The sequence below is a fragment of the Pseudochaenichthys georgianus genome, unplaced genomic scaffold (assembly GCF_902827115.2).
Source record: "Pseudochaenichthys georgianus unplaced genomic scaffold, fPseGeo1.2 scaffold_651_arrow_ctg1, whole genome shotgun sequence".
Lineage (NCBI taxonomy): Eukaryota > Metazoa > Chordata > Actinopteri > Perciformes > Channichthyidae > Pseudochaenichthys > Pseudochaenichthys georgianus.
The window spans coordinates 43257-55592 of NW_027263206.1; the positions used below are offsets into that span (position 1 = coordinate 43257).

Genomic DNA, 12336 nt, shown 5'->3' on the forward strand with positions numbered 1-12336 from the left:
ACTAACAGAGAGGCACGATTACACAATAAGTAAACACTGCAGCTGGAGGAGGATCACGTGTTTATTTACTCCGTTTATTATCAGGTAACTTTCTGCAAAGATCCTACAGTTTTTAGACAGAATGTATTTATTTCAGACATTTGCACACAAATCTGAAAGTTCTTCGTGACATATTAATTTCTGCCCGTGTGTACTTCAGCTCCTTCAGAAGCCTCAGTGTCTCCACATCTTCAAACAGAGATGTGATGAACTCAGTCTAATGTCTTTAATATGAGAAACCCTGCTTATTTTAATTTGTCCTTTTTGGATTTTTACTCTAAAGATGGATTATTATTACGCTGCGTTCAGGCTCACGCTGTGGTTCCCCGGCGGTGCGTTCAGGGACACGCTGTGGTTCCCCGGCGGTGCGTTCAGGGTCACGTTCTGGTTCGCGTTCAGGCTCACGTTCTGGTTCTCTTGCGGTGCGTTCAGGGCCCTGGTGTGGTTGTGTATCCAGGGCAGGAAGTTGGACACGCGGGTGTAGATGCCGTAGTTCCCGGGCCGAGCGCAGCCCCGCCCCCAGCTCACGATGCCCAATAGGAAGGTGGTCCGGTGGTACTGAGTGACCAATGGGCCGCCGCTGTCTCCTTTACACGAGTCCTGACGACCCTCGATGTAGCCGGCGCAGAACATGTTAGCCGTTAGCTTCACGCCGCTCTGCTCCTCGCACTGCTGCGTCCGGATCCTCGGCACCTGAAGTGGGGAACAGATTGATTTGTTTCCTTCATGGTATGCACAACTTAATATAACCATTATTCACAAAACATGTCTCTAGTTGATAGTGTTTAACGCCAGACCTGACGGAGCAGGGAGAAGAAGATACTCGCATACGACCTCTTTCTAGATAATAATAGTAATAGCCACCTTCAGGCGCCGCAGGACGGTAGATGTCGGCCCGTTCTCGGCGCGCCGCCCCCAGCCGCTCACCGTGTGCTCGCTCACCGCCCACAGCTCGCGCTCTGCCAGCGAACGCGTGGGCAGGCAGGCGGGCACGGCAAACGCAGAGAAGATCACGGGCGACGATAGCTTCAACAGCGCGATGTCGTTATCCGCCGTGTGCTTCACGTAGCCCTCGTGCATCAAGATCTGAGACACCGAGATCAGCTGCTCCGTGCCCTCCGACACCGCCGTGTTGTGCTCGCCTGGAAACAACGAGAGGAACACGCTTTCATTCTCGTTCTTTCTAACCTCACTAATCTGCTGTCGGAGGAAACTCAAAGCAAGAACTGTAGATTTCTCAGGTGTAGTTCGTACCTGCGACCACTTGGAGGAGCTGGACCTCGGTGTCCTCGATGCAGTGAGAGGCTGTGAGGATCCAGAAGGGCTTAAAGATCACTCCTCCACAGAACCCCTTCCCTTTGTACACCAGCAGAACCTGAGGACCAACGGGAACGGGATCTGATTAACGATGAACACTCGGAGCTTCTATCAGGACAGAGAACATGGATCCAAGTCCCTGATTCTGTTTCTCTTGACTCAGTTTGACCTGCGTGTTATCAGGCGACCTCGAGGGTCTCTGGTTCCGACAGGTTACAGGGGTAAAGTCCAGTTGTGTAACTCAGAGAAGGACAGATTACAGGGTTAGCAGTAAATGGTGTACTGTCCCTTTAAGGCAACCTACCTGCCAGGGGCATTCCCCTTTCGGACAGTCTTCCCCCCCGACGATCCGGGCCCGGGGATCCTGCTCCGCCTTGTTTCCCCCGAGCAGAACCGGAACCATGCCGCACGCTATGGCCTCTGAGACGTCCAGAAAACACGTTGAGTTGTTTCGTAAAACAGCTGATATTATTCCGATCTCACATTGTGCATTAAAGCTGTGAAATATGGCGTCCCGCAGGGATCTGCACTGGGGCCTCTGCGTACATTTTAAAAGTAGATGTTAAACGTCTACCTTCAGCGACGCAGTTCCGCCCGTCGTCATGCAGGAAGTATCCGTCGGCACAGGAGCAATTCAGTCTTCGTCCTTCCTCGTCTTCATCACAGAAATGCTCACAGCCTCCGTTCTGCAGCAGACAGGTGTCCAGCACCGAACTCCGCTCTGCAACGTAAGAACGCTTCATCTTTCTGTTTCAGCCCCAAACACACATCTCATTGTGCTTCTAATCGTGCTCCTCACCCAGCTCACAGGTGAGGCCGCTGAAGTTTGGGAGGCAGAAGCAGGTGAAGGAGGAACCCTGAGGAGAGCAGCTGCCTCCGTTCAGACATGGACCAGAAACACACACCTCCGCTACTACACACAGGTAACACACAGGTGACACACAGGTGACACACAGGTGACACACAGGTGACACACAGGTGACACACAGAGGTAGCACACAGGTAACACACTTACGGGTGTAGGTCCTCCAGAACTCGTCCTGAGACACAGAGAGGAGCAGATTTAATATTGATCACTAAATGTGAGCCGGTGTAATCTGAGTGAGTTCTGACCGTGGCCTCGGTGTGTTCGAACACCTCCCTCGCCTCCTCGTAGGAGCACGTCTCCTCCAGACACTCTCTCTTCAGATCGCCCCTCTGCAGCTCCTCCAGCCAGCCGGAGTTCTCCCTCCTGACGCGCAGCACGCTGTGGGCGGGGCCTGGGTCCAGGAACACTGAGGAGACATGAGTCAGCACTAAGGAGACATGAGTCAGCACTAAGGAGACATGAGTCAGCACTGAGGAGACATGAGTCAGCACTAAGGAGACATGAGTCAGCACTGAGGAGGCATGAGTCAGCACTGAGGAGACATGAGTCAGCACTAAGGAGACATGAGTCAGCACTGAGGAGGCATGAGTCAGCACTGAGGAGACATGAGTCAGCACTGAGGAGGCATGAGTCAGCACTGAGGAGACATGAGTCAGCACTGAGGAGACATGAGTCAGCACTGAGGAGGCATGAGTCAGCACTGAGGAGGCATGAGTCAGCACTGAGGAGACATGAGTCAGCACTGAGGAGACATGAGTCAGCACTGAGGAGACATGAGTCAGCACTGAGGAGACATGAGTCAGCACTGAGGAGACATGAGTCATCACTAAGGAGACATGAGTCAGCACTGAGGAGGCATGAGTCAGCACTGAGGAGACATGAGTCAGCACTAAGGAGACATGAGTCAGCACTGAGGAGACTTGAGTCAGCACTGAGGAGGCATGAGTCAGCACTGAGGAGGCATGAGTCAGCACTGAGGAGGCATGAGTCAGCACTGAGGAGACATGAGTCAGCACTAAGGAGACTTGAGTCAGCACTGAGGAGACATGAGTCAGCACTGAGGAGGCATGAGTCAGCACTGAGGAGACATGAGTCAGCACTAAGGAGACATGAGTCAGCACTAAGGAGACTTGAGTCAGCACTGAGGAGGCATGAGTCAGCACTGAGGAGGCATGAGTCAGCACTGAGGAGGCATGAGTCAGCACTGAGGAGACATGAGTCAGCACTAAGGAGACTTGAGTCAGCACTAAGGAGACATGAGTCAGCACTAAGGAGACATGAGTCAGCACTAAGGAGACTTGAGTCAGCACTGAGGAGGCATGAGTCAGCACTGAGGAGGCATGAGTCAGCACTGAGGAGACATGAGTCAGCACTAAGGAGACTTGAGTCAGCACTGAGGAGACATGAGTCAGCACTGAGGAGGCATGAGTCAGCACTGAGGAGACATGAGTCAGCACTGAGGAGACATGAGTCAGCACTGAGGAGGCATGAGGCATCACTGAGGAGGCATGAGTCAGCACTAAGGAGACATGAGTCAGCACTGAGGAGGCATGAGTCAGCACTAAGGAGACATGAGTCAGCACTGAGGAGTTATGAGTCAGCACTGAGGAGACATGAGTCAGCACTGAGGAGGCATGAGTCAGCACTAAGGAGACATGAGTCAGCACTGAGGAGGCATGAGTCAGCACTGAGGAGACATGAGTCAGCACTGAGGAGACTTGAGTCAGCACTGAGGAGACATGAGTCAGCACTAAGGAGACATGAGTCAGCACTAAGGAGACTTGAGTCAGCACTGAGGAGACATGAGTCAGCACTGAGGAGACATGAGTCAGCACTGAGGAGACATGAGTCAGCACTGAGGAGGCATGAGGCATCACTGAGGAGGCATGAGTCAGCACTAAGGAGACATGAGTCAGCACTGAGGAGGCATGAGTCAGCACTAAGGAGACATGAGTCAGCACTGAGGAGTTATGAGTCAGCACTGAGGAGACATGAGTCAGCACTGAGGAGGCATGAGTCAGCACTAAGGAGACATGAGTCAGCACTGAGGAGACATGAGTCAGCACTGAGGAGACATGAGTCAGCACTGAGGAGACATGAGTCAGCACTGAGGAGACTTGAGTCAGCACTGAGGAGACATGAGTCAGCACTGAGGAGACTTGAGTCAGCACTGAGGAGACATGAGTCAGCACTGAGGAGACATGAGTCAGCACTGAGGAGACATGAGTCGGCACTCAGGAGACATGAGTCAGCACTGAGGAGACATGAGTCAGCACTGAGGAGACATGAGTCAGCACTGAGGAGACTTGAGTCAGCACTGAGGAGACTTGAGTCAGCACTGAGGAGACTTGAGTCAGCACTGAGGAGACATGAGTCAGCACTGAGGAGACTTGAGTCAGCACTGAGGAGACATGAGTCAGCACTGAGGAGACATGAGTCAGCACTGAGGAGACATGAGTCAGCACTGAGGAGACATGAGTCAGCACTGAGGAGACATGAGTCAGCACTGAGGAGACTTGAGTCAGCACTGAGGAGACATGAGTCAGCACTGAGGAGACATGAGTCAGCACTGAGGAGACATGAGTCAGCACTGAGGAGACATGAGTCAGCACTGAGGAGACATGAGTCAGCACTGAGGAGACTTGAGTCAGCACTAAGGAGACATGAGTCAGCACTGAGGAGACATGAGTCAGCACTGAGGAGACATGAGTCAGCACTAAGGAGACATGAGTCAGCACTAAGGAGACTTGAGTCACCTCCTGGTGGATTTAGAAACGGAGGTTGCGTTAGCCGCCGTTAGCTTAGCGGATGTGACGTGAAGTCATGTGACGTGCTATGCTACATGCTACATGCTAACAGGCTAACCCCCGTTTCACTGCAGTACTTCCTGTAATCAGAGTCTGACGGGTCGTCCTCACCTGAAGCCGCCCGGCAGCCGGAGACGCTGAAGACGAAGATGAAGAAGACTCTGAGCTTCATGGTTCATCAGACGGGAGCCTCTCTGTGGAGCTACTGGAGGTCCAGAGTCCACCCCCCCCCCCTGGAGGTCCAGAGTCCACCCCCCCCCCCCCCCCACACCATCGATCACATGTCCCACGGACCCTCAGCTGCTGTTTGCCTTCCATACGTCAGCAGATAACGAACATCAAGCCACTGATCGCCTTTCAAGTTATATTCTTTCTTATTTCTAAATACAGCATTGAACTCCTCTGCATGATGAAGAATGATACATATATTAATTTCTATAATATTTATATTTGAAAGAACATAAATAAAAACATCAGCAGCGTCAGTAATAGTTTTATTTTTGTACATGAAGAATAATCAACGTTATCACATCTCAGCGTCTCGAAATCAACATCAAACTTAAATGTTAGCACTTTCATAGCATTAGCTTTAGCTTCTGGAACAAGGACGTACGATATTCAATCTGTGTAGCATTAGCATTAGCTTTAGCTTCTGGAACAAGGACGTACGACATTCAATCTGTGTAGCATTAGCTTTAGCTTCTGGAACAAGGACGTACGATATTCAATCTGTGTAGCATTAGCATTAGCTTTAGCTTCTGGAACAAGGACGTACGATATTCAATCTGTGTAGCATTAGCATTAGCTTTAGCTTCTGGAACAAGGACGTACGATATTCAATCTGTGTAGCATTAGCATTAGCTTTAGCTTCTGGAACAAGGACGTACTATATTCAATCTGTGTAGCATTAGCATTAGCTTTAGCTTCTGGAACAAGGACGTACGATATCCAATGTGAGTAGCATCTAGAATAAGTAGGTGTTTAATCTGTAGCATTAGCGCCTTTAATAACGGCGTTTTAATGTAGCGTTAGCTTCTGGAACAAGGACATACTATATTAAATCTGTGTAGCATTAGCATTAGCTTCTGTTAGCCTCTCCGTCAGTAGTGGGCCATGACGCTCTCGATCCAGCCCAGGAAGTTGCTGACCCTGGAGTAGACCCCGTACAGGTTCCTATTGGCGCACCCCTTCCCCCAGCTCACCACGCCCGTCAGGAACCAGGTCTTCTTGTAGCGGGTGACCAGGGGCCCGCCGCTGTCCCCCTCGCAGGCGTCGCTGCCGCCTGCCTTCAGCCCGGCACACAGCATGTTCTTCGTGATGGTCAGATTGCTGTGCAGACGGCACTCTTGCAGAGGGACTCTCGGGAGAACCAGACGCTGAAGAACTCCGGCTGCCGGGCCGCGTTGAGCCACTCGACCCCATCCTGACACCGTGGACACTCTGACGCTGGCCAGAGTCCGGCTGAAGGACGAATTCCTGGCAGGCAGACAGACGGGCACCACATGGGGTCCTAGCTTCACGGGCCTCTGCAGCTTCAGCAGCGCCATGTCGCTGTCAGAGCTCGACTTGTTGTAGGCGCGGTGGATCACGACCTTCACAACGCGCCGCCGCTGCTCCGTGCGCTCCTCCACGTTCAGGTCGTGCTCACCTGCACGGAAGCAGCACCGTTAGTTTACCTGTGGTCGCTATCGAGAAGCAGCACCGTTAGTTTACCTGTGGTCGCTATCGATCAGAAGCAGCACCGTTAGTTTACCTGTGGTCGCTATCGAGAAGCAGCACCGTTAGTTTACCTGTGGTCGCTATCGATCTCTGAGAAGCAACACTGTTAGTTTACCTGTGGTTACTATGGTTACTATCGACCTCTGAAAGCAGCACCGTTAGTTTACCTGTGGTCGCTATCGATCTCTGAGAAGCAACACCGTTAGTTTACCTGTGGTTACTATGGTTACTATCGACCTCTGAAAGCAGCACCGTTAGTTTACCTGTGGTCGCTATCGACCTCTGAGAAGCAGCACCGTTAGTTTACCTGTGGTTACTATGGTTACTATCGATCAGAAGCAGCACCGTTAGTTTACCTGTGGTCGCTATCGATCAGAAGCAGCACCGTTAGTTTACCTGTGGTTACTATGGTTACTATCGATCTCTGAGAAGCAGCACTGTTAGTTTACCTGTGGTTACTATGGTTACTATCGATCAGAAGCAGCACCGTTAGTTTACCTGTGGTCGCTATCGACCTCTGAGAAGCAGCACCGTTAGTTTACCTGTGGTTACTATGGTTACTATCGATCAGAAGCAGCACCGTTAGTTTACCTGTGGTCGCTATCGATCAGAAGCAGCACCGTTAGTTTACCTGTGGTTACTATGGTTACTATCGATCTCTGAGAAGCAGCACCGTTAGTTTACCTGTGGTTACTATGGTTACTATCGATCAGAAGCAGCACCGTTAGTTTACCTGTGGTCGCTATCGACCTCTGAGAAGCAGCACCGTTAGTTTACCTGTGGTTACTATGGTTACTATCGACCTCTGAGAAGCAGCACCGTTAGTTTACCTGTGGTCGCTATCGACCTCTGAAAGCAGCACCGTTAGTTTACCTGTGGTTACTATGGTTACTATCGACCTCTGAGAAGCAGCACCGTTAGTTTACCTGTGGTCGCTATCGACCTCTGAGAAGCAGCACCGTTAGTTTACCTGTGGTTACTATGGTTACTATCGACCTCTGAGAAGCAGCACCGTTAGTTTACCTGTGGTCGCTATCGACCTCTGAAAGCAGCACCGTTAGTTTACCTGTGGTTACTATGGTTACTATCGATCTCTGAGAAGCAGCACCGTTAGTTTACCTGTGGTTACTATGGTTACTATCGATCTCTGAGAAGCAGCACCGTTAGTTTACCTGTGGTTACTATGGTTACTATCGATCTGACACACCACTTCAGAAACACCACGGGTACAGATCACTTTTCTTTCGGGCACAAAGATACGACAGAATGAAAAGACCTGATAATCCGTAGAATATGTAAATGAGGACTAAGAAGCGGTCTTACCGACGGTGACGTTGAAGACGTGGGCCGGTTTCCTCCAGACGCAGTGAGCTGCCGTTAGCACCCAGCGGTTGGAGAGGACGATGGCTCCACAGATGAAGACGTTGTGCTCCGTCAGCAGCGCCTGAGAGGAGACCGTTAGACACTCGGGAGATACCACAGTCTTAGTCTGAAGTTGTTATATCATCGTACCTGCCAGGGACACTGTCCTTTGGGGCAGTTATTCCCGTTGATCACCCGGGGGCTGAAGAACAGCTGAGGTCGTCCGCAGGCCACCGTGTCTGGTCGGAGACACGGAGAGACGTTAATGTGAACACAACTGACCCCCGACCAGGGTTTGTATCGACGCTGGGTTCAAATGAAGGATATCGAAGTGACGAAGGTGATTTCAGAACCCGAAGACCGAGATGGCGCCTACTAGGGGGGTAACGGTTCTTCTTCTTGTATTTTGTTGTCGTGTTTCTTCTTGTTCTTCATTTGTTGTTTAAGGGGCGGCTGGCAAACAGCTTTTAGCCGCAACACCGCCCCCTGGATTATATGTAGTGTAGTGGATGCTGCCCTGAATTACTTTTTCCCCACTCGTAAAAAAAAGGCGTATTCGCCATGTGCCGAACCGTGACGTCCGAACCGGGACGGGACGAATACGGATACCGTTACACCCCTAGTGATTACCTAAGCTGGACCCCCCAAGACGATACCGGCCAAAGATAGACCTCCACTCGAGACCGTCTTTGAACTAAGAACGGTCGCCTCCAGAAGTCTGAAGTGACGGTTGTTCAGACCTTGCGGTTCGCAGCTGCTGTCGTCCGGATGCAGTCGGTACCCCGGAGCGCAGAAACACACCATGGATCGATCCGGAAGCTCTTTACAGAAATGTTCACAGCCTCCGTTCCTGTAGCGGCAGCCATTGGGCGTCTGACGGACTGTGGAGAGAACGAGGAGACGGGAAGACGTTCAGATGATACCAACACTCGAGATCGACTTCCTGACTCCCAGACCATAATAACCTGAGAGGCTCCAGCCAGCCTGAAGCATCCTCTGTGCTCCAGCCTGGAGCATCCTCTGTGCTCCAGCCTGAAGCATCCTCTGTGCTCCAGCCTGAAGCATCCTCTGTGCTCCAGTCAGCCTGGAGCATCCTCTGTGCTCCAGCCTGGAGCATCCTCTGTGCTCCAGACAGCCTGAAGCATCCTCTGTGCTCCAGGCAGCCTGGAGCATCCTCTGTGCTCCAGTCAGCCTGGAGCATCCTCTGTGCTCCAGTCAGCCTGGAGCATCCTCTGTGCTCCAGCCTGAAGCATCCTCTGTGCTCCAGCCTGAAGCATCCTCTGTGCTCCAGCCTGGAGCATCCTCTGTGCTCCAGCCAGCCTGAAGCATCCTCTGTGCTCCAGCCTGAAGCATCCTCTGTGCTCCAGCCAGCCTGAAGCATCCTCTGTGCTCCAGCCTGAAGCATCCTCTGTGCTCCAGCCTGAAGCATCCTCTGTGCTCCAGCCAGCCTGAAGCATCCTCTGTGCTCCAGCCAGCCTGAAGCATCCTCTGTGCTCCAGCCAGCCTGAAGCATCCTCTGTGCTCCAGCCAGCCTGAAGCATCCTCTGTGCTCCAGCCTGAAGCATCCTCTGCAGCCAGCCTGAAGCATCCTCTGTGCTCCAGCCAGCCTGAAGCATCCTCTGTGCTCCAGCCAGCCTGAAGCATCCTCTGTGCTCCAGCCTGAAGCATCCTCTGTGCTCCAGTCAGCCTGAAGCATCCTCTGTGCTCCAGTCAGCCTGAAGCATCCTCTGTGCTCCAATCAGCCTGAAGCATCCTCTGTGCTCCAGTCAGCCTGAAGCATCCTCTGTGCTCCAGTCAGCCTGAAGCATCCTCTGTGCTCCAGTCAGCCTGAAGCATCCTCTGTGCTCCAGTCAGCCTATTAAAGTATTATCGTATCGTACGGACGTACCTTTGTTGCAGTGGTGACCGTGGAACTTGGGCGGACATTTGCAGCTGTAGGAGTCGAGGTGACGAGTGCAGGAGGCGCCGTTCTTACAGGGCGACGACTGGCAGTGATCCACCGCTGCAGACAGGAAGTACAGGGACAGGAAGTACAGTTTCAGGGACAGGAAGTACAGGGACAGGAAGTACAGGGACAGGAAGCACAGTTACAGGAAGTACAGGACTTCAGGGAAAGGAAGTACAGTTTCAGGGACAGGAAGTACAGGGACAGGAAGTACAGGGACAGGAAGTAGAGTTTCAGGGACAGGAAGAACAGGGACAGGAAGTACAGGGACAGGAAGTACAGTTGCAGGGACAGGAAGTACAGGGACAGGAAGCACAGTTTCAGGGCCAGGAAGTACAGGGACAGGAAGTACAGGGACAGGAAGTAGAGTTTCAGGGACAGGAAGAACAGGGACAGGAAGTACAGGGACAGGAAGTACAGTTGCAGGGACAGGAAGTACAGGGACAGGAAGCACAGTTTCAGGGACAGGAAGTACAGGGACAGGAAGTACAGTTTCAGGGACAGGAAGTACAGGGACAGGAAGTACAGTTTCAGGGACAGAAAGTACAGGGACAGGAGGGACAGGGACAGGAAGCACAGTTTCAGGGACAGGAAGTACAGGGACAGGAAGGACAGGAAGTACAGGACTTCAGGGAAAGGAAGTACAGTTTCAGGGACAGGAAGTACAGGGACAGGAAGGACAGGGACAGGAAGTACAGTTTCAGGGACAGGAAGTACAGGGACAGGGACAGGAAGTACAGGGACAGGAAGCACAGTTTCAGGGACAGGAAGTACAGGGACAGGAAGTACAGTTTCAGGGACAGGGACAGGAAGTACAGTTTCAGGGACAGGAAGTACAGGGACAGGAAGTACAGTTTCAGGGCCAGGAAGTACAGGGACAGGGACAGGAAGTACAGTTTCACGGACAGGAAGTGCAGGACTTCAGGGAAAGGAAGTACAGTTTCAGGGACAGGAAGTACAGGACTTCAGGGAAAGGAAGTACAGTTTCAGGGACAGGAAGTACAGGACTTCAGGGAAAGGAAGTACAGTTTCAAGGACAGGAAGTACAGGACTTCAGGGAAAGGAAGTACAGTTTCAAGGACAGGAAGTACAGGACCTCAGGGAAAGGAAGTACAGTTTCAGGGACAGGAAGTACAGGACTTCAGGGAAAGGAAGTACAGTTTCAGGGACAGGAAGTACAGGACTTCAGGGAGTAACAGTGACCCGAAGTACATTATAACCCGACCTGTGTAGCGCCTCCAGAAAGCTTCCTGCGTAGAGAAAGAAACATCGTTAGTGTCTGAAACTTAACGAGATAAAAACATCGTAAAGTTAGCCTCATACAAAATCGTAAAGTCATCGTCAGAATCTTAAGAAGATAAAAACATTGTGAAAACGTAATGAGATGAAACATCGTAAAGCCATCGTGTACTCACCAGCTGTTGCGGCAGAGCGTAGATTTCCTTCGCCTCTTCGTACGAACATTTCTCTTCGTAACACTCGCGCTCCACGTTGCTGCGCCGCAGCTCCTCGAACAGATAGTTAGCGCGCCGCGCGCGGTGCAGGAAGACGCTAGCCTCGGGGCGGCTAACAAACACACCGCCTTTATTACAAACAGAAGAAGAAGAGGAGGTGGACTGAAGGGTCTAAACCAATAGCATGCTCGTATTGTGGTCGTTGGCCTGTTTGTCAAGTGTGAGATTATTCATTTTTTCCTGACATCTGTGTAATATTTAGCAGTTTCTGTTGTCCCCTCGGTCACCCTTTTCACGGATGGGTCTAGCTAGCTTTTACTCTAATTTGACGACAATTCAGATATCTTATGCTAAGCTAACAATGGTGCTAATGCTGGAACATTAAACCTTTGTTTCAACAGGAACCTGCTGTGAGCTAACATGCTAACGTAGCTCAAAGCAGCAGCAGCAGAGGAGAGAGGATTTACAAGGAGAAGAAGAAGAAGAAGACTGACCTCCAGGAAGCCCAGTGCATGCTGGGATAGCAACGATGAGGAGGACGAAGAGTCGGCTGGTGTCTGAGCGGACGGACGCCATGTTTGATCTGATCAAAGGTCAGAAAAACAGAAACGCTCCGAGCCTCTGAGCACACGAGTCCTGAAGCACTCTGAAGCCCCCACTCTTTATATTCCTTTCAAACACTTTCTCCTTTCTCAGAGTCTCAGCTTTTCTCCTGATGTTCATTTGACTTTATTTAAAGAAGGATAAACGGACACTTTAAACACATCTTTCAAACAAAAGAAGAAGAATACGTTATATTTAGACACACAGCTAATTCTATGTTTC

The 12336-nt window shown here is 51.4% G+C and overlaps 2 protein-coding genes across 4 annotated transcripts; both read right to left on the reverse strand.

The window, feature by feature from the left end:
• Window positions 1-43: 43 nt before the first annotated feature.
• Window positions 44-5258, reverse strand: f7 (coagulation factor VII). Of its 2 annotated transcripts, none has more exons than XM_034079554.2 (9): window positions 5143-5258; window positions 2470-2630; window positions 2372-2396; window positions 2156-2269; window positions 1931-2077; window positions 1661-1776; window positions 1294-1414; window positions 904-1181; window positions 44-732 (listed from the first exon to the last, which is right to left on the reverse strand). In XM_034079554.2, the coding sequence occupies exons 1-9, from the start codon at window positions 5201-5203 to the stop codon at window positions 334-336; spliced, it is 1422 nt and encodes a 473-aa protein (XP_033935445.1). In that variant the 5' UTR covers window positions 5204-5258; the 3' UTR covers window positions 44-333. The 2 variants fall into 2 exon arrangements, with proteins under 2 accessions (XP_033935445.1, XP_033935444.1); XM_034079553.2 differs by having other exon boundaries at window positions 2470-2651.
• Window positions 5259-5508: 250 nt separating this feature from the next.
• On the reverse strand, window positions 5509-12114 carry f7l (coagulation factor VII, like). Of its 2 annotated transcripts, XM_034079556.1 has the most exons (8): window positions 12006-12114; window positions 11473-11639; window positions 11283-11307; window positions 10001-10114; window positions 8853-8993; window positions 8263-8351; window positions 8074-8194; window positions 5509-6679 (listed from the first exon to the last, which is right to left on the reverse strand). In XM_034079556.1, the coding sequence occupies exons 1-8, from the start codon at window positions 12085-12087 to the stop codon at window positions 6132-6134; spliced, it is 1287 nt and encodes a 428-aa protein (XP_033935447.1). In that variant the 5' UTR covers window positions 12088-12114; the 3' UTR covers window positions 5509-6131. The 2 variants fall into 2 exon arrangements, with proteins under 2 accessions (XP_033935447.1, XP_033935448.1); XM_034079557.1 differs by lacking the exon at window positions 8853-8993.
• Between the last annotated feature and the right edge of the window lie 222 nt (window positions 12115-12336).

Coding starts and splice junctions, on each gene's coding strand:
- f7l (XM_034079556.1), bottom strand. CDS start 12,087: ATGGCGTCCGTCCGCTCAGACACCAGCCGACTCTTCGTCCTCCTCATC. Junction 11,640..12,005: donor ATGCACTGGGCTTCCTGGAG/GTCAGTCTTCTT, acceptor TTTGTAATAAAG/GCGGTGTGTTTGTTAGCCGC. Junction 8,352..8,852: donor CAGCAGCTGCGAACCGCAAG/GTCTGAACAACC, acceptor GTCTCCGACCAG/ACACGGTGGCCTGCGGACGA.
- f7 (XM_034079553.2), bottom strand. CDS start 5,203: ATGAAGCTCAGAGTCTTCTTCATCTTCGTCTTCAGCGTCTCCGGCTGC. Junction 2,397..2,469: donor TCGAACACACCGAGGCCACG/GTCAGAACTCAC, acceptor TCTGTGTCTCAG/GACGAGTTCTGGAGGACCTA. Junction 1,182..1,293: donor GCTCCTCCAAGTGGTCGCAG/GTACGAACTACA, acceptor CGTTGTTTCCAG/GCGAGCACAACACGGCGGTG.